The sequence below is a fragment of the Chroicocephalus ridibundus genome, chromosome 3, assembly GCF_963924245.1.
Source record: "Chroicocephalus ridibundus chromosome 3, bChrRid1.1, whole genome shotgun sequence".
Taxonomy (NCBI): domain Eukaryota; kingdom Metazoa; phylum Chordata; class Aves; order Charadriiformes; family Laridae; genus Chroicocephalus; species Chroicocephalus ridibundus.
In genome coordinates this window covers 51719146-51744195 of record NC_086286.1, presented here as the reverse complement: position 1 = coordinate 51744195, position 25050 = coordinate 51719146, and the positions used below count along the sequence as shown (strand labels likewise).

General features: G+C 40.2%; 1 protein-coding gene across 4 annotated transcripts in view; it reads right to left on the bottom strand.

Moving 5' to 3' along the window:
• The window catches only part of RPS6KA2 (ribosomal protein S6 kinase A2), a 315972-nt gene that overhangs the window by 267789 nt on the left and 23133 nt on the right, over positions 1-25050 (bottom strand). The window contains exon 1 of one of the 4 annotated variants that reach the window (XM_063329167.1): positions 13639-13784. The exons of 1 other annotated variant lie outside the window; for it this stretch is intronic. In XM_063329167.1, the coding sequence (XP_063185237.1) occupies positions 13639-13686 (48 nt within the window). In that variant the 5' untranslated portion in view covers positions 13687-13784. Of the gene's footprint in view, positions 1-3200; positions 3318-5972; positions 6491-13638; positions 13785-25050 lie in introns of those variants that run through there. 2 more of the 4 variants (XM_063329164.1, XM_063329169.1) reach the window with 2 other exon arrangements.

Here is a 25050-nt window from a genome sequence, read left to right as displayed (position 1 = left end):
ATGCTACGTTACAAATGCCCCATCAGTAACAACTTCTAGTGTCTTTGATGGAATATTACTCTGCTTGGTACAAGAAACCACTTAGAGATGAAATACAGACATGCCCATCGGGGAGCTGAAAATTAAGCTACATCTCAGAGTCACTTTTTCAGGTCAAATTAGGCAGTGCTGAGCTGATACAACTGCTAGTAAGAAATAGGTAAAGTTCTCTACAAATCCACACTCTAGTTGTGTAGTTATTACTCCCAGGAAAACACGGTGTATACACTTACATTTCCTCCAAGATTTACCCAGTTCGGTAGCCTGCATTAAGCTTAAAACAGGTGAGAAAAACCCCAAGCAAAGGCAGCATCATGCCTGCATGTTATCTGGAAATGTATAGGAAGGTACCTTCATGGCATTACTCATACTCTCCTTTATAGAGTAGCACCAGAAGTCATTGAGAAAAGATTTGTGCCAAGCTTGCAGATCTTACTTCCTGAAAGTTTGAAAACTGAATACTTGCATGTTGCTCCCTTTTAAAAATAGTTTCTGAAGGTCAGCAGGGACTGCTGGAAGAAGATTCTGCATCACCCTGGAAAACTACAAAAAAGATGGCATGTGTCAGTGCTAATACCTGCTGGACTCAGCATAGCAAGCAAAAAAAAAGAAATACAGCTTCATGCACAGAATATATACAGAATATACCTGCTGCACAAACACTTGATATCCATATTCAAAGGGATGCAATTAAAGAACTAGAAGACCACGCTAATTAAAGTGAAAAGGCAGAGATCACACTGACAAAAGAGGGAGAAAAATTAACTTGGCCTGAATGACATTCAGAATACTGGAGCAGCTACAAATAGGAAGGATGAATTGTGCCTGCAGCAGAAGGTGCACAGCATGTGGGCTTCGCTGTTAGCTACAGTGCTGAATCCAGGATACGGATAAAACAAATGGGAAAAACCACTTGAAAACAAGGCAGAGAATGCAAGGGTGGTGCCAGAGGACTGGACACAGGTATTTAGCAAAGAAAGAGGTTAAAGCCATTTAGGTGAAGAAAAAGGAGTTCCATTTTCAAAACTGCATCCTTTGAATGTAATGCAAGGAGAGGGTGCAATAGTCTTGACAGAAAAAATCTCCATGCTCAGCCACTAGTTTTTCCTTAAGAGGAAACACATGAAAACATGGGTAGTTTGAGATGCCTTAGATTCAGCAGGGGAGTGAAGTTTCTCCTTAAAGCAAAGCCCAGAGAAACATTTTTTCCAAAACGGTCTACATTGAGACAAGAAAAAAGGTAGTTAAGGAGTCAAGTTTCACCTGTCTTTGTAGAAAGATTTAGTACTGAATGATTGCAAGAGAAAGTTGTTTGGACTTTGACAGAAGCATTTTGCCAAAGCAGGAATCCAACACCACCTGCACACCAAGAGAGTAGCTATTCAGCAACAGCAACACTTATCAAGAGTGAACCTTTACAACATTCAGAGGACCTGACTTAGAATGGATTTTGGAGGATGCTGCTTAACATTGTGTTCCCAAATTTCACCTAGGGAACAGACATGAAAAAATAAGTAGGGAGTTGAGAAGGGGGAAAACTTTAAAAACAACAACAACTATTCATTCACAGTTTTTCCAATATGTCTCACTTCAGAAAGATACAACCACCACAAGCTAAAAGTTAGGGATGTTGCGGCCCAGGATGCAGAAACATTCAACCAAAAATAACAGAACATAGCTAGCAACAGCACCCAAATATTCTCACTTGAAGCCCACTATCCTAGTCCTTGCCTCTCATTTGGCTTTCCACAGGCCTTATAAATAGTTCAACTTAACATTGCTTTGTTGCAAGACCAGCAATTACTCTACTGTTTCTACCTCTCAAAAATTCTGGGTAAACACAAGGGCATCGGTGGTATTTAAGGCTGTGAGCCTTCAGGCATGTTGCCAACTCCTCTGAGTGGACATAGTTACTATTAAAAATTTTAACAGCAGTTAACTGGACTTGCAATTTGGTAGAAGTAGCCATCCTGCGGCACCACAATTACAGATAGTACTCAAATGATATTGCATAATAGACGTAAATAAACCTGCAGGGTTTGTTTTATTTTTGATTTTCTGTATGGTCACATTCTTCACCCACAAGCTTTATTTAGCTTACATCTAGTAACAGGTATACTTAAATTTTAAGAGCAGTTGTGCAAGATGACTATGCTTAAATACCTTTCAGCAGTTGAAGTTCCTTTACCATTTTCCCTCCCCAGTCTGCCCCTAGTTTATCCAACAAGTCTGATGAATATCAGTATAGATTATGGTTTAGGTTCATTTCTGATGGATGTACAGAACTAGGTATAACCAAAGAGATAGCTAAAGAAATACCTGAACTAGACTAGATAGAAAAGAAAGTTGAAGCATCTATAAGAATAGTTCTGTGGCTTGTACAGTCTACTCTTCTCGGGTACAACATTAGGAGGCCTAAAGTACTGAAGTGCTCACATATGTTGTATCAAGTACCACCAAATTCATCAAGGACTTTCTGGCATCCCAGTAAAAGGATAAGTAAAGAATCTGGGCTGTTAACTCATAGCCAGTAACAAGTCAGGTATTGCAGCTCTGAAGCTTTTCTGTCATAGAACTCGTATACAACCACCACTGAACTAGAATACAGACTGTAATCCTAAAATTAAAAAAAAAAAAAAAGACGACTAGCAGAGGAGACAGCACAAGTAAAAGGCAATTGAGAACATTTATACTGTCCTGGCATTAATAAAACTCAGTCTGTTTTCATGTGAATTCATAATTCACTGAACTATGCTATTAGCAGTTTATTGCTTTCTAAACCTGAAAATTATTTGCTAAAGAAAATCAAGATAAAGAAAGACAGATCAAGTATAACAGACCAAAGCTTTGAAAGAAATATGTCAGAAAGTCAGCCAGGAAATGGGACAGCAATAAATTAAAAACAAACAAACCCCACCAAAAAACAACCACACACATTACTGACTGCTATTCAAGATACCCGCAAAGGAAATGGTGGTGCTGGAAGGAAATCAACTTGCTCACACAAGATACTCATGAATTGTTTCTGAAGCTGGTAGCTCATTCTCCCCTCTAAAATACATCATGAGCTTTGCAGTTCAGCAAAGGATAAGTAATCTGAATGACAACAGCACATGAAACACAAGTACACCCCCGACAGATTTCCATGCAGAGAAAAATACCTGTTTGGAAATACTGAACATCAAGCCATTTAGGAGAAAGTTCTGATTTTCAGAATAAGAAACTGAGATTTATCATCACAAGGTCTACTTAAAATAAAGGATCTAGCATACTACCTGTGCAGAAAATAAGAATTGACTAAAGCCAACACTAGGAACACAGAGTGCTGCCAGAACTCATGAAGAAATATGCACTCCCTTGAATGCATGAGCACAACTAGGCAAAGAACTGTCTCAAGAAAAATCACTCAATGGATCAGAAAGCTAAAAACCCTAGAAAAAAAAAAATCATGATCTTTGAACCAAACAAGTCTATATTTCCTTAAAAGTTACAGCTTTAGAGAGGAGATTATATATTTCAAGCATCTCTCACATAAACATTACTTTCTGCCTCAAACTGCTCTGCCAGGGCTGTAGATTTCCCAATCATTTGAAGATGCCTTTTCTACTAAGAGTTTCCAAGCTATGAGTTTTGCCTTTTTGAGAGGCAATACAAATGTAGTATACACATTAAGCTGAGATAACAGGCTACAGAAAAAGAATTAAGTGCAGGATAAGTGGGAGGAATGTACATTAATTATCTCACTCTGGCTTTGTCCTCACAAAGGCTGCTGAGCTACTAACTCTCTGCAGACAAGCTCCACTCCCCTGTGGCATGTTTCTGTGGCAAACACAGAAGCCCTACAGAATATAGGGATGACTCCGGTCTAACTCAGTTTCCTGAATACCAAGCCTGAGCATTTCCCAATGCAAAGTTCTGCTCCTTCACCATGCTCCGTTCAATTGCCTCCTCATCACGAGTCCCCACTAGCTCTCAGTGAAACGTTACTGGAGCAGACAGCATGGGAATGCTCCGCAAAGAGAGACTTCAGGGGTGCATCAAAAGCTGGGGCGTGTACAGTGACAGCCAAGCTAGAGGAACAGCAATCCTTAACAGCATAATGATTGCTATTACCTCTGGCCTTTGTATCCACAGGAGCTACAGAAAGCACAGCCCTTTATGCTGTGGGGCTATTACAGGTGCAGAATTATGCCCAACACATTGTGGGCAAAGGACATCAACTATGCTGAATTGGATTCAGCGTCCTCTGCAGCTCATCAGGTCTCCAGCGTTATGTACCACATGGGCTAGAGCACGGTGCAACAGCCACAATAACCAAAAGCATCATGTAGCAAAAGCTACAATGACTTAAAGATCACCACAGTTAAGGGTCATTAACACAAGCAAAACAAATGAGCTTCTCTCTACAGAAAACTACACATCCTCTCACAAGAAGAAACCCCAACAACCATAGAAAGTTATGGAGAAAGTAGGCTTGATATGAAAGCAATATCATCTGTTTTCCAGAGATACATCCAGCAACTACAGCACTTATGCTTGACAACTATGTCACAGGTGCTAAGAAATCACATTTTCCCATTGTTCTAACACACCAAAACTGAATAAATTGGGGAGAAAAAACAGTTCTTATGCAATAGTTTCCTGAGCCCTGTACTTTCATCTGATATCACACGTGGGTATTTGGAAGATCCTTTCTGAAGGCAATTGCATGCCCACCACAGACCCAGTGGATAATTTTCACTGGTTGCACAGCTGAGCAGATACAGCACATTAGCCCTCTTCAGACTAATTCCTCAGCTCTTGCATGTTTCTCTTATTTAAGATTCAAAGCATATTCATAGCAGTAAGCCTCAAACGGCATCAATTTTGTTTCCAAAAGCAAATACACATCCATCTTCCTGCACCTTTGTTAGTAGATGATAACTAGGTCAGTGCCCGCAGAGGCATGCGGCAGGCAATAGAGTGCGGCCAGGAGTCAGACCCTCAGGGAGTTCCTTTCTGAATCTCAGAATAGAGTTGTTATTTACAAGGTTTACAACACTAGCATTTGCCCCAACACACAGGGTACAGGGGTATATTTGAAGCCATGAGGTATTTCCCAAATGCCAGTGGCAAGTTACTAGAGAACAAAGCACCAGCACTTGCCTCCAGCCAAAAGAAAGGGATAGTTTGGGTGAGGACTTTCATGAACTAACAGTGGATTAGTCATAGGATCTCTTTAAGAGATGCTGCACAAGTGTCAAGCAATGTGTTAACAAAGGAGAGAAATGTGTCAGAAAAGGAGAAGAGGAAGAGAAAGCTGTGATACACCATACCCCTCCCCCTGAATTTTAATTTTTGTTTGACTGCACAGTTCAGGAAATTGCTGTACAATACAGAGATCTGTACAACACTAGAAAGCCTCATGTAAGAGTGAAGTCTTGCATTTTCTGCACACTCAGCACCAGGCCCTCAGGCAGTAGTTGTTATAGCAACTAGTCTTCAAAGATCTTACTGCTGTCCTGTGCTCCAGGGGAGATGTCACCCCCCGCAAGAAAGATTTAGAGAGAACATTTCATATTATTCTAACACACAGCTACATATGACAGAGGTTAGTGTATATACACGTGTGACACCACGCACAATTGTTTTATCTTGATTTTCTTTTGTTTAATCTTACAGTGGTGTTTTCAGGTCTCCTTCCTCTTTACCTACCAATTCTTTAAACAAGATAATAAATTAGAGGACATAGTTAATAGATATACTAGGCTAACAGCAGCAAGTAAATTGACATCAGTTTTACAATGGTTAGTGTCAAAATCCCCATTTCTTTCTGCAGCCCCTGTCAGTGCTTCTTCCCGTCTTGGCACCATAGCCCAGTTCTCCGTTAGACCCTGTTCCACAGCCTTCCCAGTCCTACCAGAGCAAAAGCCCGTCAGTGAGAAGTTACCTACCACTGTAAACACGTAAGCTTCAGGCGACAGATCAAGCTGTCCTTCGTCCTCAGCCAGGGAGGCAAAAGCACTGTCCACCGAGAGCGTGCCTGGATCCACGCACAGCCAGGTCCTGCTCTCCCCAGCATCTCCCCCAGCACTGCTGGGAAGGCGATGGTGGGTCATGGCCAAGAGAAATGCCTTGTGGAGCAGGGCAAGGCAGGCGACTGGCTGCCGGCACAGCTCAAGCCGTGCTGCAAGCAAGGAACACAGAGTGGTGGCAGCAAGCTGAAAGCAGAGATCTCCTGGTAGCAGTTACAGTCCCCAGGGTGTTTTCTCAGCCAAAACAATACAACTTTTCCTCAAAGCGCTACCAAGGTCTGTCTCACACTTGATCAACAGCTTGTTGAAGTGTTAAGGCAGTATTAGGCTCCACATAAGCAATTTTACAGGAGATCGACAGGTACATTTAAGGAGGTAGGAATTTACTGTCACTTCCACAGGTCCGACTGCATCACTGTCAGGTTTTGGGGGTTTGGTTGGGGTTTGTTTTGGTTGGTTGGTTGGTTTTTGTTGTGGTTTTTTTTTTGTTTTTTGTTTTTTTTTAACTTGTTTCTCTGTTAGTTTTGGGGGTTTGGTTTTTTTTTTGGTTTGGTTGTTTTTTTTTTGGTTTTTTTTGTTTTTTTTTTTTTTTTTTTTTTTTTTTTTTTTTGAACAGGGGGAAGAACAAAGCCTGCCAGTAAAGAGGCACAGATCAGCCCCATCCAGCATTTGGGCTCAGGAAAATACAGCTGCTATTTTACTTCCTTAATTCATATCAGAAATTCAGGGAGTTTTCACATTACATATAGATCTGTTGCACATAACTACTGCTACTCCATCCAAACCTCTCATTAGGGGCATCCTGACAGTTTAAAAGCAACCCATTTTTCCTCCAGTTCAAGTACAGGAGTGAAGAGTCCATATGCATCCCTACTGTTACTAGACTTTGATGTGATTGCCATGTCACGCATAGCGAATAAGATGCCAACGCAACTCCACCCAGGCTGCATTGATGCACATTCACCACATATGACAAATTCTCAGATTGGGCTTAATCTTCATTTCCATCACACCTGCCATCCAGTTACACAACCCATGGATAGCAGTAGCTGTCCCACTGAGGTAGTGGCGGTGTGTGTAAGAAGACACTTTTGAGTTGTGCTCACAGAATTGGGCATGGCATTGCTTAAGACACTCAAGTTTTCCGGAGTGGGGATTGAAGACACAGTTCTCCAACAGCTGAATTGTATCCCCACCCCCCCCCCCCCAGTATTGTGGCTTCCGCACCACCTCCACAAGCATCACCTCCTGTTGAATTTGCTGACACATCCCCATCACAGAATTATGCTTCAGTTGCTCTTACTTCTGCCAAATCAAGTCTATTTAGACTGAAGTTTTCCATACCAGAAGACTGCCTCAGGCACAATTCTTTTGCAAACTTTTGAGCTTGACTGGTTTAGCTATTTCTGTGAATAAGGCGAGAAGAACAGGTACATTGCTTAGCTCAAAACCAAATCCTTCCCCATTTCCCCCAAATAAAACACTCTTGACACCAATACACAGGGCAGAAATGGGTACAAGTCTTGGTGAATGGGGGGAGAACAGAATGTATTCCAGTAAATGCAGAGATTAGCTGCCAGTCTAATTTTGAAAGTTATCTTCAAGCAATTTAAGTTCAAAAGTGATCTCCAAAGAGAGCAGAAAGAGGTGGGGGGGGAGCATCTGTAATTCTCATTGGCCAATCTGGCCCAAATCACAAACTTTAATAGTCCTTTTATATGGGAATATAATTTTTGGTTGTAATTTGCAAAAATATTTGTAGTGTTTTATACATGATTGAATGTCAGTATTAATATACATAGCCCAACTATAACCATTGCTTAAGTCATAGTTTTATTACTTTCCTTTTAAAAGCCTTTGCCTGGACTTGAAAGCTCCTTTTTTTGCAAGCAGCCTACTCCATTCCATGTTGACACTTACCAAGAACTGAACACAGTACTTAAACATGCTTTTGAACGCGTGTTTCCTGTAGCTTGTCTTGTTAACATCTCATTAAATTTAGGAGACTTGCACACTTTAGAAATCTTTCCCTGCAACCTTTCAAAATAGACTAACAACAAAACACACAGTTGCATCCTCTGCCACTCACAGTGCAGTAACAACACAGGAGCCAAAAGCTCAGAGCGCCGTAATTCCTGCCAGCACCACACAGGCAGGTCCAAGACTTGCCTTCTGAAACTGCAGTAGGTAAGTCTTTTTCGGTAACCAGGAATGACCAAGAGCGAGAGGCCTAGACTGCTTCTGCTTGTTCCTTTTCAGCCCAGCCAGAAATAACATGCAGTTGCTGTTATTTCCTGCATTTCAGGCAACCACCTGCTTTCCTCCCCTCAGAGAACAGCTGCTTCAAGAGTTAGTTAGTTTGGTGGTTTCTCTGTATGCAGTCTCTTGCTCAAAGGGATGTGCCTAGCCATTACCTCTTCTGGACTTCAGGGGATCTAGGTTATTATAAATAATTACATACTTTCTAGAGTACAATTTTTCAGCAGGGTTCCTTGTAAAGACATTCTATGGACTTGGAGATAACACTGCATGTTCAGAAGATTATAGTTATTCCTTAATACCAATTTACAGCTGGAAGACAATAGAGCATTGGGGTCAACTCTAGGCATAAGGAAAGCAGGTGGTTGCCTATAAAAAAAACAGACTGATATGCGTAGCAAAACAGTTTTCACCCCTGCCCAGTCTTGCCCATACCACAGCCCCAGATACGAGGCAGATGGATGTTGCTGCAAAATGTAATGGGGCGTTTTGATCACAGGGCAGCAGCTGGCCCCACATAAGCAGAAGTGACAAACAGAGCATTCTCAAGCCTGCCCCATCCCTCGAGGCCCCCAGCAGCTGCAGCAGTAAGACACGGCTGGTTCTCCAGAGCTCTGCCCCTGACCTGGTGTCCCAGCTCCAACTTATTCTACTTCCCCTCACCATGTGGGCTTTTCTAGCCTCAGGTCTTCGTACTGTCACTTGTTATCATACCCGGTCAGCAGCTTTCCCAACTCCAGACGACAACAGCTTTCGGCAGCTTAACAGCCTCAGGTAGCATAGACTGAGAACAGAAATACTCCTTTTCCCATACCTGGCTTCAACAGCATCCCTACAGCTGCCAAGCTGAAGTAATTTTGCTTTTCTGTCTTAGTCTTCACAGTACTAAAATGAAGATTCATTAGCATTTACTTATTAAACAAAGCAGTATCAACAGCAATCATGACAGGCCAACATCATAGACCTCAAAAACCAAACACCTATGTCTTCGCAGGCTGAGCCAAGGAGGCTGGGTCCAGCTGACAGTTGAGCCGACCTGTACCTTCTTGGCACCAGATAGAGGGAAAAACCTCCATACACACACCCACACCCTGCAACTAGTGGGTTATTTAGAAAACAAATTACAATTAGAAGAAAAATCCCACATACTTACTCAGAACAGGTACACAAATTAGTTCTCATGCCTTCCACATTCTCCAACGTTTTTTGAAAGTACTACCACCATCTTTCTCTAAGAGTGTCCCAGTCGTGACAGAAGTAGCCAGATCAAGCACATTTTAATACCTTAACACACAGGCCCTGCAATACTCATGTAGTAATATACAAGTCAAACACCACTAAAATTCCCCATGCTCCTGAGGGCTGATCTGTACTGACCAACAGCACCACCAAGGGCAGGAACTATCCTGAATATGACACTGAATATTGCAGAGGTGTGCATGTGGGGGAAGATGACTTGAAAAGCCTTCCATTCTGAAGGGTTCCAGCCCCCCACCCAAACTAGACAGGCAGCATCACCAAGATATAGCAGTCCCTCAACTCAACAAGCTGTCGCTCAGAACACCATAGACAACAAGCATGCATATGACAAAGCAAGCTAGTCTTATAGACATGTGTATTAAATATATTGCTTTATATAAAATATGAAAAAACCCCAGAAACATCATAAAGATCACAAAATACCTTGACTGTATGTATGACTCGCATATGTGCAAATGTACAGAAAGACATTTAAGAGGCCTGCACTGTCAGATTCCTTTGGTGCTATGTATCTTTTCATTCTGCTCTCCTTTGTATCAGTGACTCAGTCACACGTTCCCTAAGGACAGAAACGTCTATTGGTGGTGATGGGGAAAAGGCAGAGACATTTATCACAAGCTATAACAAGAGAAATATCCTGCCAATACTGCAGTCATTAGCAAATCATTTTTTCCACAACACTGAAAAAAATTAAAGGTCCTCCCTTTTAATGCTACCAAAACCATATGCATTTCCGTAAATCATATAATCAGTGTTTACAACACCAGATCCCTATAAGGGTGCATCAGCTGAAGTCTTAATTTGTTTTGCTTAAGTGCTTTTCACCTATTAGCAGAGATTACATCTTGCTCTTAAACAGTGAAACTCTAAATGACACATTTTTAATAAAACCTATTTTTCCCTGTCAGAATGCCATTCAAGTAAAAATGTTTTTCACTAGCTTTTTATTTTCCTGCTGACTCAATTACTGAATTATAGTTTACTACAAGCAGTGATTTTCATATCTATTCCTTAAATCAAACAGCTTATGTGATGTTGAATTTTCTATGCATACCGATTTCTTAAAGCATCCTGTTTCAGTATTCTTCCACTATAGGAGGAACACCTCTCTCTGCCTTTGCATGATTGTTTCAGACAAAGCTTTCAGGAGAAATTCTGAGTTGCACAGATAAATTTACATGGAAGAACACTCGCACATGTTAAATGGCTGACCTTTCTTTGGAAAGACAACAGTTCTTTCAAAGTTCAGTAGACAACAAGGTTGTTAAATGTACTGTTACCACCTAATTTTTGCTCGTCCTGAGAAAAGTTCTTTTAGGAACCACTGAGTAATATTGGGAGCTTGAAACACAACATGCCAGTTGTCAGTCATTCTCCAAGCCAAAGTCATGTTTTCACCCACAGCAGTTAAAGGCTTAACTCTGAAACCATCCCTCACATACACAAAAAGAAATATTCACTTGTATAAGGGCTGCTGGTGCCTACACACATAGCAAGCTGAGTAGAGTCTGGTAAATAAGATATCTGACTGCTGCTTCAGTACATAACACTGGAGAGTAAGCTCTGAAGGAGTCTTTTCACTGCTATCATCAAATGTGGTATCATTCTTTATCAGATAGGTTTTCTAGTATAGACTAGAAAAAGTAGATAGGTCCTAAGATCTGATCTGCTTATTTCAAGGAAGTTGTCGGTTGGGAGGTATTCTTTCATATGCAAAGTTCTTTTAGCTGCTTAACTGTACTGACATCTGAAAGATATTCAGGTAGGATAGCCATCAGGTAGATCATTGTTAAAGTTATATTCACAAAAATAAGAAGGGAGATACAGGTCCTTTTCAAAACTTGCTTCAAAAAGATACTGCTGTGATAGTGGCCACGTAAGTAAAGGAAGCAATCATTAGCTAAACTCCGCATCCGATTATCACAGCAAAAAACCCCAGAAAATATCTATTAATTCTTTCCAGCCACCACTCAAAGGCATAGTTCACCTAACTTGTCTTCAAATTATTGGAGATTACTTTTTTCACTTTTTAACCACAACACTACCTGCTCACATGCAACAGTCATTAGGAAGGGAAACAAAATTCTCAACACTAACTAGCTATGGTATAATCAGGTAATCTGGGATCACACAAGCTATTGATTCCTGTGACATAAATCAAAGCACAAGACCAGCCTGAGTCAAGTTTTTGTGCCAATGCATTCACGCACTCACATAAGTCCAAGGTATGTACACGTAGCAGAGGGCAGGGTCTAGCCACTTGTTTTGTGGTGCCTCCCTTTCCTAGCACTTAGAGAAACAGGCCTTTAGAAACTAACTGGCATATAACTCTTAGAAGGATTGCAGATATTTTCATCAATTTTGTTTTACACATAACCACGAATAAAAACATAGTTTGTTGAAAATACTCTGTCCACCTCCAGAAAAAATAACATGAACCATCAACACAAGCAAATATGTGAATTCTATTTGATATCTTTCCTGTGTGATACCATACAGACATATCTTTTTTATGAGAGAAAGTTGCTATGGGACTCCCAAGACTATCAATGCCCTACTGCTATTTGCATGTTAAGTTATGCTCATCACCTTCTTGCTTGCACCCACACCTTCACTTTATCGCTTCAAATGAGTAGTTCAATTAAATACATTTTCAGCAACTACATTAAAATGAAGTCTAGCACAATTCATCTTTCTCTTGTACTTTAACCCACATTAATCAATTGGGGGCTTTCAGACCTATATGCAAGAGTATAAGAGAGGATTCACAGTTGTTATTATAATCCCAGTGGAATTACGACCATGTGATCAAATATTACCAGGAGTAAGGAGTATATAACCTAGCAAAAGGGAAGATTTGTTTCAGTCTACATAAGAATCCCCAGAAGAACAGTTGAACAGCATAACTGCAATGTCAACATTTAAATGCTGGAAATTTACTCCAGAGTAAGAGGTACAACCAGCCATCTGCATCTGTGAAGGTGCCAAAAAAAAAAAAAAATAAAAATCAGTGAACTATGTGCCAGATTTTAACTTGCACTGAAACACAACTATCTTCTCTTGCACCCTTTAAAACTGTTTAGTTAAAATATAACCAAGTTGAGTATTTTATTTTGAAGCAGCATATTACAGATATCAGTATGAAGTCTCATACATGTGTAATTAGACTGCGGGGTGAAAATGCAAAAATCCAATTCACTACAACTGAAAGCACCCTACGCTAAAATTGAGATCCTCTACAGAATAAACTGACTGCACTTCTGATCAACCACTAATAAACCGTGTGTATGAGTAGCCAAGAGAAGAAGGGAGAAGTGAAAAAACAGTGTGTGTATATATATCCCATAGGTTATGAATATAAGTGTTTATATGTTGCCAAAACAGGATCCATGGATAATGCAGAAATTAAAAGAATGCTATTTCAGATAGCAAATTACCACAGAACTTAATACATAGATAGGTATAGTGCTTAATAGAAAAATACAATGTAAGGGTAGTTTTAAACTGAAACTCAGGTAGTTTTAAACAGCATTCTACCTGAAAGTATGATATATTTTCTATCAGATATCTTCATGCATCTACTGAATTATGTGGGTATATTTGAAAACAGAATACAAATATACAGCCTACATGTAAAATACAGACCCATTATCTTTTAATATCAGGATTCTAAATGAGCACCAGTCAGTCAGCAGCATTCTCTCTCTTACACTGCAAAAAACTTAGCACTAAAATTCAGTTTGACAGATTCAGAATATACAGTGCCACTGAGTCAAGGAGCAAGGTTAAAAGGCAGCATAACATACCAGGGTGACAGAATCTGTAAACTGCAGCTGTAATCAAACTAACCCATGTAACATACTGCTCCAGTACAGTTTTGATGATTTTCATAGTGTCCCAAACCACAAGCCAAGGATAACATTACATCAAGAGAACAGTTTGAGGCACCTCAGCGCAAAGAAATCACAAGGCTTACTGCACAAAAACAATGCAATTATCAAACTTTGTGATCAACCTAATTAAAGCAAGCAAAGCAGCAACCAAAAAAAAGAAAAAAGCATTTTACCTTTTTAAGGAAAAATTTCTGCAATTTCTTGTGAGGCAGCTTTATCATCTTTTTTTCAGCATTCAGGATACGGGTCAGACACTGCAAGTACTTGAGCCATTCTGCAGGGGTTTGACACCTTTCGTCTTCTCTATTAACTCGCTGCAAGCCAGCTTAGCTCAACACGTCACCAGACGCCAGCCCAGCCCAGCAACAGATTAAAAGGCAAGAGCTAGGCTGGATCTCATCTTTGACTCAAACGAGGAAGCTATATACAGACACTACAGCTCCAGCCAAAGCCTATAGCTGTGTTGTCAGCATGTGGAGGAAGAGAACAGGTATGAGGTCTGCATCTCTCCCTAGAAAACCTGCAAAGTTAAAAGGGGTGCTTATACTGAAGCAAAAATTTACAGGAGAATGAAAGAGGTACTGAGATGCTCAGTATCTCGCTGATCCTTTCAAACCCTGTGCTATAGGGGAAACTCGTTCAATGTTCAGGACTCCGAAACCTTCCCCGGGTTGCCTGCTGAGTGCAGTTTGCCACCGCACACCTGTTAATTGTGCACATTGTATGTGACTCAGCCAAGCACAGGAAAGAGCCTGTCATTTATGTTTTCTTCAAATCACTTGGAGACTTATTTCCTTTGAATAGGTTTTAGAAAAATCTCTACGGAGAAAGAGATTACACACAGAGACGTTATATACAGATACACACAGAGGTATTTATAGAGTGTACCAATGCTGAGTTTGATTCAATGCCATAGGAACCAAAGATCATGGGCATTGCTGCCTTCCCTTTGGGAATCTGCAAGTTCAGCTCCAGATTTGGAAGGACAGGGCTCAGCAGCACACCAGTGATGCTGCATCTCCTGGGACACTGGTGTCCTAAACCAGGAAGGTGCTGTCAGACAACCTGATCTGAAACACAGTGTGCACTCCCAATTATGCCAGTGGGATAATGCCTGTATTTAAGAATGAAGCACACACTGAAGCAGCTAGTTGAATCGGTTTAAAAATCACTTCATGATCAAACTACCTCCCTGACCAGTACTGTAGTGCTTGAAGAGTTAGTGTCCACGAGGATACACATAAGTATGTGTATCCCCTGTATGAGGGGAATTTCTTCAAAACACTGGGTCAGTCACTCCCAAATCTCCATCTCTTGTTTTTATATTGTAAATGTTATTTCACATAAGCTGCAGCTGAAAAAAGCCTCACATCGGTAATAGTCTGTCTCTACCTGGATCACATTTCTGTGATTTGCATCATTCCCTTATAACAAGAGCTATATCTGTTCCTCTGCCTTCTTGCTGTCCCATTCTTCAGGAGCTTAAGTACCACAAACACTGAGCGGCAAAGCCCAGGCAAACCAAGGAAGCCAGAGGTTTGAAGTTAAGTGTGCACTTAGCTGCAAAGGTTTGGACTTAAGGGAGGGCAAAACATGACAGGCAAATCACAACTGCAGCAAAACCCAGAACCAAACCCTGAGGGCTGACACCACCATGCATCAATGAGAAAGTCCAGAAAGGCACACAGACAATGCCAATGACAAAAGCGCAAGCCGTGTCACAGTATTGGTCGTGAGAAAAATTAGAGACTCAGGACAGCCACTGAGAAGACTAGCAATAGATCCAGTAAAAGCAGCATTTAGGAGTTATTCTAGCCATCAGACACTGGACAATCAGAGACAAGTTTTCTGAGAAGCATCCTGCACCAGAAGAATATTTATCAAGAGAACGCCAAGAAGATAGTTCCAAAACTGGCAACTTGGGAACCTGAACAGCTAAACAATACTATTTTTCTGGGGTGTTATATGCTTGAAAACTTTGGGTCCAATTTTGATGAAAGACAAAAAGAACATTCTTAGAAGAGTCTCACTGTGCGAGGTGGAGAAAAGTCCAAGATACCTGCAGAAACTGCATGGTGAAAACACCATAAAGACCACCTGTATGCACACAGCAGGAACAGAAATTGCAGCCCTAGTACCTTTCTCAATAGTTTCTCCTATAAAAGCAACAGCTTGGTTTTGAAACTTGGAGCCCTTCAAGTTACACAGGTAGCAAAACCTGCAATTGCCAAGTATTTATTACCAAGAATCACATTACTTTTAAGTTAAACTTCCACCTAGGAGCTTATCAGAGACAAACATCATTGACTTAAAATTCCAGTTCTTCATACAGTAATTATTTGGCTGCATTTTTCTTTCTGCATTCACATCCATAAAGGACGCAAGGTTTTCCTTGATATAGGTTAACTACAATACTTTGAAGAGACTCTTAAAATTCAAAAGACTTCTCTTCCTTTGAGACAACTTACCATCATCCCAGCCTCTAGAATCACCTAGTTCTTTAGAGCGTAGCTCAAGCTAAAAAGTTAGATTTAAGCTGGAAGCACCATAAAAGGCATTCTTTTATGCCTTCTAATAGATAACCAGGTTTTGGAAAACAGCTACATTACAGAACAGGTAAAGGTAGATTCTCATCTATAATTCTGAATTTCTGGCACTTTTTTTTTTTTTTTTTTAAAGTCAAGAAAGACACATTGAGGATTGAAGGTATACCTTAGCATTATTTTTAGGTATTTGTGTATGTCTGAATATGTTCTGAATTCTGCCATGATTACTAAGATAGATAATTGCTTTTTGTTAAATGTGACAGTCAACAGATCAAACACATACAGTCTGTGCTTATTCACAATCCTTTCAGCTAAATGCCCCATTTAATAAACAAGAGTCCTCCAAACCCCATACGCATAACATCTTTATATCCAGGCACTGCTCCTTGTCCTTTTGAATGTGTGCTGTTTTATGCTCTACAGGCTTTGCTTGGGCAGTTTAAGTGAGAGATGCTCTTTTGAGAGTCAAAAAGAAGTTTCTTCATCCAATGCTTATCTCATCTTCCTGACCCAGCCAACATAAGAAATAGTGGGGTTTTTTTAATTAATTATTTTAAAATCTTTGTTTATGAACTACACTGTTTTTGCATCTAACGCTGTCTCTTGTGGGAAAGATAGCGTTAGCATCCCAAGAGAAGCTAAGCTAGGCATAAAAAAGTTCGCAAAACTGAAAAAGGAATGAAGTATTCTGTGATTGTAGTTAGACCTCTTGCAAAAATTAGTGAAATGGGACCCTCTGCAATAATTTGTCAAATCTAAGTTGGACACCCTAAACGATGTTACCCTTAAGAGCAGCAGCTTCTAACATGCAACTCCTGGTAACCCTAATGCTGCACATCAGCACTGGGAACATACACTCAGGCCCCAATTCGCAGAGCAAAGGTCCACCAGCTCCACTGTCAGTCACAAGCTTCCCATCCAACATGCAGAAGCCCAGTTCCTGACTCAAGGCCCTTATAAGCAAGGAGAGGAATTTTCCCTGATGTCAGGAATTATTATTGCTGTGAGAGCGGCAACAAAAATTGCTACTTTAGAGCTCTGGTTTCATTTCTTACAGCCCTACCAACAAACCCATAGCAAGGGCAGAATAGCAGCTACATGCTTCCATAGGGGTACAAAGACCTTTGCTTGTGGTGCTATTGATCTGCATACTCAAAAAACACAAAACTGGAGTCTTTATAGAATCATAGTATTGCCTAGGTTGGAAGGGACCTTTCAGATCATCTCATCCAACCATCAACCTAACTCTGACAAAAACCATCACTAACCATATCTCTAAGCACTATGTCTACCCGTCTTTTAAATACCTCCAGGGATGGCGACTCAACCACTTCCCTGGGCAGCCCATTCCAAAGTTTTCCTCAATTATTTGAGGTCAATACACAGAGGGGTGAATTCTTCCCTTTGCGGTGCAAAAATAATTTCTCTTACACTCCAGGCAACCACCTACTGCAAATCTATTCAAGATAACTGCAAAGGAACTGATAGTGTTCTCTTATAAATCATTAATGACTTAGAGCAAGAATGATGCCAGCATGACTATCTGTTTTCAGGCTATTTATTGGAACAAGTACATAAAAAAGATGCAAACTGGAATATATTTGATCTGGAAGTTTGGACTGCAGAAATTTTTTTCTCCCCTCCCACTTCTTAAGAAGTTTGGGAGTCTGAGACATCCGTTTATTTTCCTCTTCTGTCCCAATACGCCAATTCCAGCTCCTCAAGAGCCACCTTGAGGGAGAAACGAGGAAGCAGAACACAGAGGATACTGCCCACTTTCTGGATAGCACTAAATAGCAAATCAAAAGCATTGACCTTGGAAAACAGAACCCCACTCCCCTTCCAAAATAACTAATGCCAAAAACCACAGCAGTTTGGGCTTGGAAGTGCCCATTACAGGCAAGAGCATTTGCATGCTCTTTTTCACTCCTGTTCTAATTAGCGAGCATCCCTGCTCGGCAGACCCTGATGAAGCTTTTAAAACAACTCTCACAGAGCCCACCCCCCTTCATACCTTCCCAAATACACAAAAGAAATGCAGTTTCCTGGGGGACTGATACCAATGACTATTGCAATAAGAGAAGTGAGAAAATGAGCTCCTTCACATGATCTGCTTCGTCTCCCTACTGCCCTAAGGACCTCTGAGTTACCCTTTAAGACACTCTCAACTGAGAAATGACTGCACCACGTTTATACCAGAAATATATTGAAAAATTAACTCTACAATTCAAAAAAAGGAAAAGAAACATGGCTACATCGACATATAAAGGTTCTATATAAAGGGAAGTGAGATCAACTTTTTAAGAAATAGAAGCCTATTTTAATTCTTGAAACTTGTTATAACCCAAGGCTTAGGGAATCTTGTAGCCAAGGTTTTAAGTGATTCACTCCACATTCAGCTGTGAATTTGCAGGCACTGCAATGAAGGTTTCATGTAGACTTTTCTTTCCCCTCTTTATCACACAGTTTTGTGAGGGTTAAAACAGATCCATATAGTTTCTCCGAATTTCTATTATACGTGCAAACTGGTTTTTTGCCACCTTCAAGTTGGTTTCTATTTACAAGCCTTTTTAAGCAACATCAGTATACGGCAGCTATTGAAAGAAGATGCCTGGTTTGGCCATTTGCAAATCTTTCCAACCGCAGCCATCAGCTTTTTCAGGAGATTCCATACAAATTTGTAACAATTCAAACTCATGCTTCCCCCCCCCGAATGCAAAAGTCAGATTATCCTCAAGAGATGCATTACAATTCATAGCCCTGCTAAAATTTTAGCCTGCTTTTAACTAAGCTTGAGTTACTTAGGACTTTACATCATGCATAAAGCCATCAGCGTTAACAATGATGAACTAATATAGTTTCAAGCATTTATTTTTATCCACAAATTTAATATAGCTAAATTACAGTTTAAGGAACCCTGATAAGTAATTTGCATAATAATCTTACAGATAGTTTTTATTGCTGGAATATTAGCTCCAAGTTAAATCCAGCATTTTTGCAAGACAGGCACAAACCACTATCATTATTATGGCCAGGAAAACACGTTGATAGGTAATACTTACGTGAAAGGAGACGTGAAATTGTACGCTCAAGCTCTGATCACAGAGCAAGCTTACAATAACAACACTTGTGAGCAAGGACTGCTTAAGCAAATCTATTTTTTAGACTTTAGCTTTAAACACCAAATACTTTTCTTATGAGCTATTGTTTTCATTGTAATTGCAGCTGACTTCTAGGACTCCCTGGAAAACTAGAACCTAATTCGCAAAATATGTTGGAGTTTTGACATTTCCTTTTGTTTCACTTATGGATAGGACGCGTCTGTCGGGCATCTTTTTTTTGTTTTGATAGTCTAATTATTCTAAGACTACCGATCATCTAAAAGCATACATTTTCAGAGTTACAACAATTTATTATATTGGTGACCTCTATGACTTGCTCATAGCTATACAGGATATAGCAACAGAATTAATATATGGCTTCAGCCAGAGACTTCATAGAAAGACAGAGAGCCTGTAACTGGAAGTGTCATAACTTTCCTTTAGGATAAAAATACATATTTAGTTCTATTATCTTCAGTTACTAGCATTCGTTTGAATCTACCTGTATTGTTATTTCTTTGTGATTCTTACACATTTTAGACATACGTTTAAATTGCCTCTAAAATTGGTTGATCTTCACTTCTCTACACAAAAACAAAACCACACAATGCAGAAGAACCATCTCTTATTTGTTTCACCTTTAACTAGAGGTTCAATATTCTTCCCATCTCTTTATATAAATTCCTCTCCATTCCTCTAACATTTTTCCACCAACTATTTGGTCTCAGTAACTACATTTCCCTATACCTTTTCAAAGGTGAAATGGCAAACTGAACACAGGCTTCCAAATGAGAAAAATCAGCACAGCGGCACAGCTCTGCTGTTACAGCGTATTTGCTTCCTCCTGCCTGCAGTACCTCCTGTACACTTCACAAGCTGAAAGAAGGTTGATGCTCCAAAGCCCGTATTTCGCACCTCCCACAGGTACACACAAGTGGCACAATAGCTGGCACAACAAGGCTGTACCTGCATACCATTAAGCATTTTGAAAGAGATTTCTAGAAATAGCTATGCTACTGGCTTTTTTTTTTTTTAATAAAAAACCTTTTTCTATTCACCTTCAGTGCTTTTTCATCTCCTGATGAAAAGGTACCATTTTTTCTTCTATTGTGACATTACATGGATGTACTAAAAGTTTGAATGCAGAATATAACGTCACAATGACAACATATAAGTCCTTTTCTCATAGATTAAAAAAACCTCCCCATTGCCTTTGTTATCATCTCATTAACTCACATAAGGTAGTGCAGTTTTACTCTTTGTTATAATTTTGGCAGTGCATCGTAATCCACAGTAAAACAAACCCTAGCAAATAAACAAAGTTGCCTGAAAACTATGTGCAAGGTGGGTCAATACTTGGAAAATTCAAAGCTTCTCCTAGGTGTTTCATCTTTCAGGGGTGGTGGGGGATCCACAATTTTAAAAGCAACAAGGCAGCAGAAACACTGTCAATACTGGATTATTCTGAAGTTTTATTTACAACATACAGTCAAACCAAAATCAGGAAGAGAACAATGAAATAAGCTGCAGTTTAATTTAGGCAACTGCAAGATCTGTCTGATTAATGATTAACTAATGCAGGACTGCATTTGCACGGAACAGAAAAAACCAAACAGCAACCTTCAGCTAAATTTGATGTATTTTTAGATATCCAATTAATTTAGACACAGTTTTGCACTGTGTTTACCTTTCAAAAATTTCTGTATGGACAAGTACTCAAAGAACTACCATTATAGAGAAAATTTGTTAAGTCTTCATGTGAGAGACCAGTTCATCTGTGACCATGAAGTTACAGAAGAAATTTTGCCTCTCTTAAATGTCCTCTGCAAAATTAAGAAAGAATTTTGAAACAGGATTTTGAAGTCTATATTGATAATAGCAAACGTGGATTAAGTTTGGGTGGAGGGAACAAGAGAACCATCTGTACATTGTGTAGTTAGCCAAGTTGTAGGATGCTTTACTTGCGAGATGATTAGCAGGAATTATCATAGTTTTGACTCATAAATGGCAGATACTATGTTTGGGCTGAGGTCACTCGTGTTCAACAAAACCAAAAATAGGCTTCCAATAGCTCAATGCAATACAGCATCACACCTTAAAGGGAAATATCATACCACAACAGTACAACCAAGGGGTTAAAGAAGGAAAGATCACATCCTTTAATAAATAATGATGCCATAACTAGAGGAGGTTTGAGTCTTAAGTATAAAACCCACACTGGAGACCTGTTCTTTTTAGGGGCTTATGAAAATTTCTAAACTGTACTGAGTCCCTCCATTCACAGACCTAACAGATAATCAGCTATGGAGACTACTTAGAGCTGATTGGGGTTGAAAGATTAAAAAAAAAAAATCTGTTAGAAGCTTTGTATTTTGTGAGTTAACATTAGAAGGAAAAATTATGATTATCCACTATAACAGTTCTCGTCTAACATTAGCCATGTACTTTGATCCACTTGTGCCAAATAAGTGGGGTTTGGCTAAAGCCTATTTTCTGGAAAGGAATTCAGTTCTGACTTGAAAGCTTCAAGAGAAGGACAAGCTCACTTCCCAGCTGTGGTTTGTCCCAGTGATTAGCCATCCACACCTCTAAAAATCCGGCATTTGTTTCTAGCTTTGTTCTCAGCTCCTGGTGCTGAGGAGGGGGTACAGGCTTAAGCTTCCAGTTACGGCTTCTCGCACCAGCTCTGTGACTACCAGCATTTCCCAGCTACTGGCAAATGCTATTCACTGAACTTTCAGACCAGGTTTTATTAGACAAGAGAGATTAAATTGGTATCCAAAGAAACAAAAAGAAAACCCCACCCTAAAATGACTGAAGAGCTACTCAAGTTCTCCCATAACGATTAATTCTTAACCGATGAAAGTCCTTTTTCCAAACAAGACGGACCTCTACTGTTGGACTAAGTTACTGCAAGCTTAACAAGTTTACTCGTTACCCCAGAATAATTTTATGCTCTGGTTGTAGCTACACACTGCAATTTAAGGCTCATGTTGCAGTGTAGTGGCACACCATCTCTGAGGTGGCTTTATAGCAGAGGTGGTCATGCACAAGGAGAGGAGGTGAGGAGTCCCTCCCCACTAATGTATTTCTCTCCAAGGGGCCATCTGATGGCAACAAACATGCTCAGAACCTCATGATGAGACACCCTTTGTGGCACTGCTGTGGCTGCTTGAAATAAGGTGCTGTAGATCTAAGGCTTAAAAGACAGAATAGCTGAAACTAAGAAATTTGAAGAGAGTAAGATGAATGCATCTACCACAAATATCAAAATGCCTCATTGTAGCCCTGCTTTAGGTTGACCTGAACTGAGCTCTATGACACTGGAACTAATACAGGTCACAGTTGGGTACAGCATCACAATCAGCATTCCAGCCCTGCCACAGTTAAACTGACAAGTGTACCCAGGTCACCTACTGCTAGTCTCCTTCTCAAATCCCTACACTGCACCACAGTTACTGTGGTCTGCAACATTGCCCTATCCCCGTGACAACGTTCCCAACATTGTGCAGGAGTTGACAACATGGTTATTTAGTCTGTTAAGAAAAAACTAGCACTTCCCTTACACCTGCCATTCAAATGGCAGGCTATGATTTAAGAAGAAACACAGAATAAATTTTTCCTCACTCTTTAAAGCCAGAACAGAGGCTAAAATCCTGATTCTTAGAATCATTTGGCTGGAAGCAGCCTCTAGAGGTCATCTGGACCAACCTCATGTTCAAAGCAGAAGCCAGTCCCAAGTTGGAGCCGACTCAGACTCTGTGGCAGAAATGGGATAATTATGGGTTGCAGTTGTTTGGGGGGGAGGATTTGGGGCAAAGGAAGCTGTTTCTTTTAACACTTAGCTGGGGTACAGCTGTGCAGAGAATTAAGATAAAGTCTTGCTACAATAAAGTATATATTTATACCTATAATACTTATTCTCTAACGTGCAACAGACTTACCACATCCAGTTTATTAGGGTATAAGGATACAAGACATCATAAAGTGGTTTAAAATACAGATATACAAAATTTATCTGGAAGCTCTGCAATAGCTTAACTTCAACACTAGAAATACTTAGTTACCATGGTTAAGTTTCACCCTGCTTTTTGGGTTTGTTTCAACTCTCCAAGACCTGCTGTCTTCCCTTCAAGAAAATAAGACACTCAATAGTTACCACTAATTAAAAGGCACAGTATTACATTAGTCTCAGTAGTACAAGCATCATTATCAATGCCCAAAGTGTGACAGTAACATGACTGAGGCAATTCCATCTGTAGAAAATAGAGCGAGTGTCCACCTTACATAATGTGGAAGCGTGTCTTTGATGGCAATAACTCAGCCAGCTGGAGAAGGAATACACCCCAGGTAACAAGGGACCACAATTTCCAAAATACCAGGCTCCTATCAGGCTCCCAAGGTTGCACTGCTCACTACAGCAGCAGTTCTGCTAGCTGCTAGAAAGACGAGCAAGTCATGCAAGTGAGCTACCTGATGCCTGAACTGGTAACTTGTTAAATATCAAAATCTTTGCGACGTCTTAAGATTAAAGTAAATTTTACTGAACTTTGGAGCTTCAGAAGCTGACTGTTTAATTTTACTGAACCCGCACTAGATGTCAGCATTGCCCACAGCACAGCAGGGCTCAAATAGCCCAGGCACACACTGAAAACAGGGATTTCTTGAAGCATCACACTGTGCTTTCCTCCTAGACAAATAAGGTTCACATTAGCATAGGACTCAATTAACAAGAATAAAAACTGCTTTTTGCTCTCACAGACAAACATTAGGAAAAATCATGTTTGTCTTTAAAGTGTATTATCTCTCAAAGCTGAGCTAGTCTTGTAACTAGACCAAAGAAAGGTTAAAAAACATGTCAAAACATAGTTGCAATAAGCACAATCTGGTTTCTGTAGGGCAACAAAGAAGCTGGCAGACTTCTGCACTTATTTTTGAGAACATAAAATTTCTCATAAAGAAAGGAAAGACAAGGTTGTTTTGCAAGAAGCAGAACAACCTGCAAGAAGCCTGATTCTCAATGGATTTATGGCTATCATCCCTCAGACTCCTTTCTTCCTCTTGCCTTTTTGGCCAGGGACACAGCACGCAGGTTTCCTAGCCTGCTTATTTTATCAAATAGTACATACTGGCTTGCAGCCAAGTACAGTTCTGCTTTTTCTTCTCTTTGTAGAGCACTGCTTGGAGCCTCTCATCCCTCCTCATCTGTCAACTTTCAAAACAAACCCTTGAGGAACAGAGGTCTAACTGTCTACCCATCTTTCAAGTCTGACCAAAGCTGGCCATGGCATTGAAAAGTTATTATTGGGGATGTATTATCAGTGCGATTGTAAGTGTTGCTTTCCTAGGAACAGGCTAAAGATCTAGTCTATCAGCCTTAGTATCAACCTCGGCAGCCTTCAACAGCAAACTGCTGCATAATTGCTTGCTTAGAGGTCATGCAGTCTCAGAGTATGGGAGCTTTCAGTACAATTCTTTGAAACAAGACTTACGTTTGTCCCCATGGCAACAGACTGCGGGCACGTCCACACTGCAGTTAGAAGATGTGACTGCAGTTAGTTTGCTAGCTTCAGTCTAGCTAGTTCAATACAATATAATATAATACATCCAAAGTAGTATGGGTTAGGGTCTTCAGACACTGAGTGCACACTCATTAGCTAAAGCTCATGCTGCCATCCCTTAGCTGCTCCTGGTACTGAACCTTTCTATCCCACAGCTGCAGAAAGACCACAACCAGCTACAGAGCAGCACCTGGTAAGAAACATACATCATGCTATCTGGAATTATTTCAGTGTGCATTTTACAGAAGCGTAACATGTTCAAGTAACTTTAAAAGATACACTGTGTATCTGCCCTCCCCACCCCCTCCCAAAAAAAAAAACCCAACACCTCACTTAAGATGTTTGTGACTAATAGAGACACAGGACAGGAAAGGCAA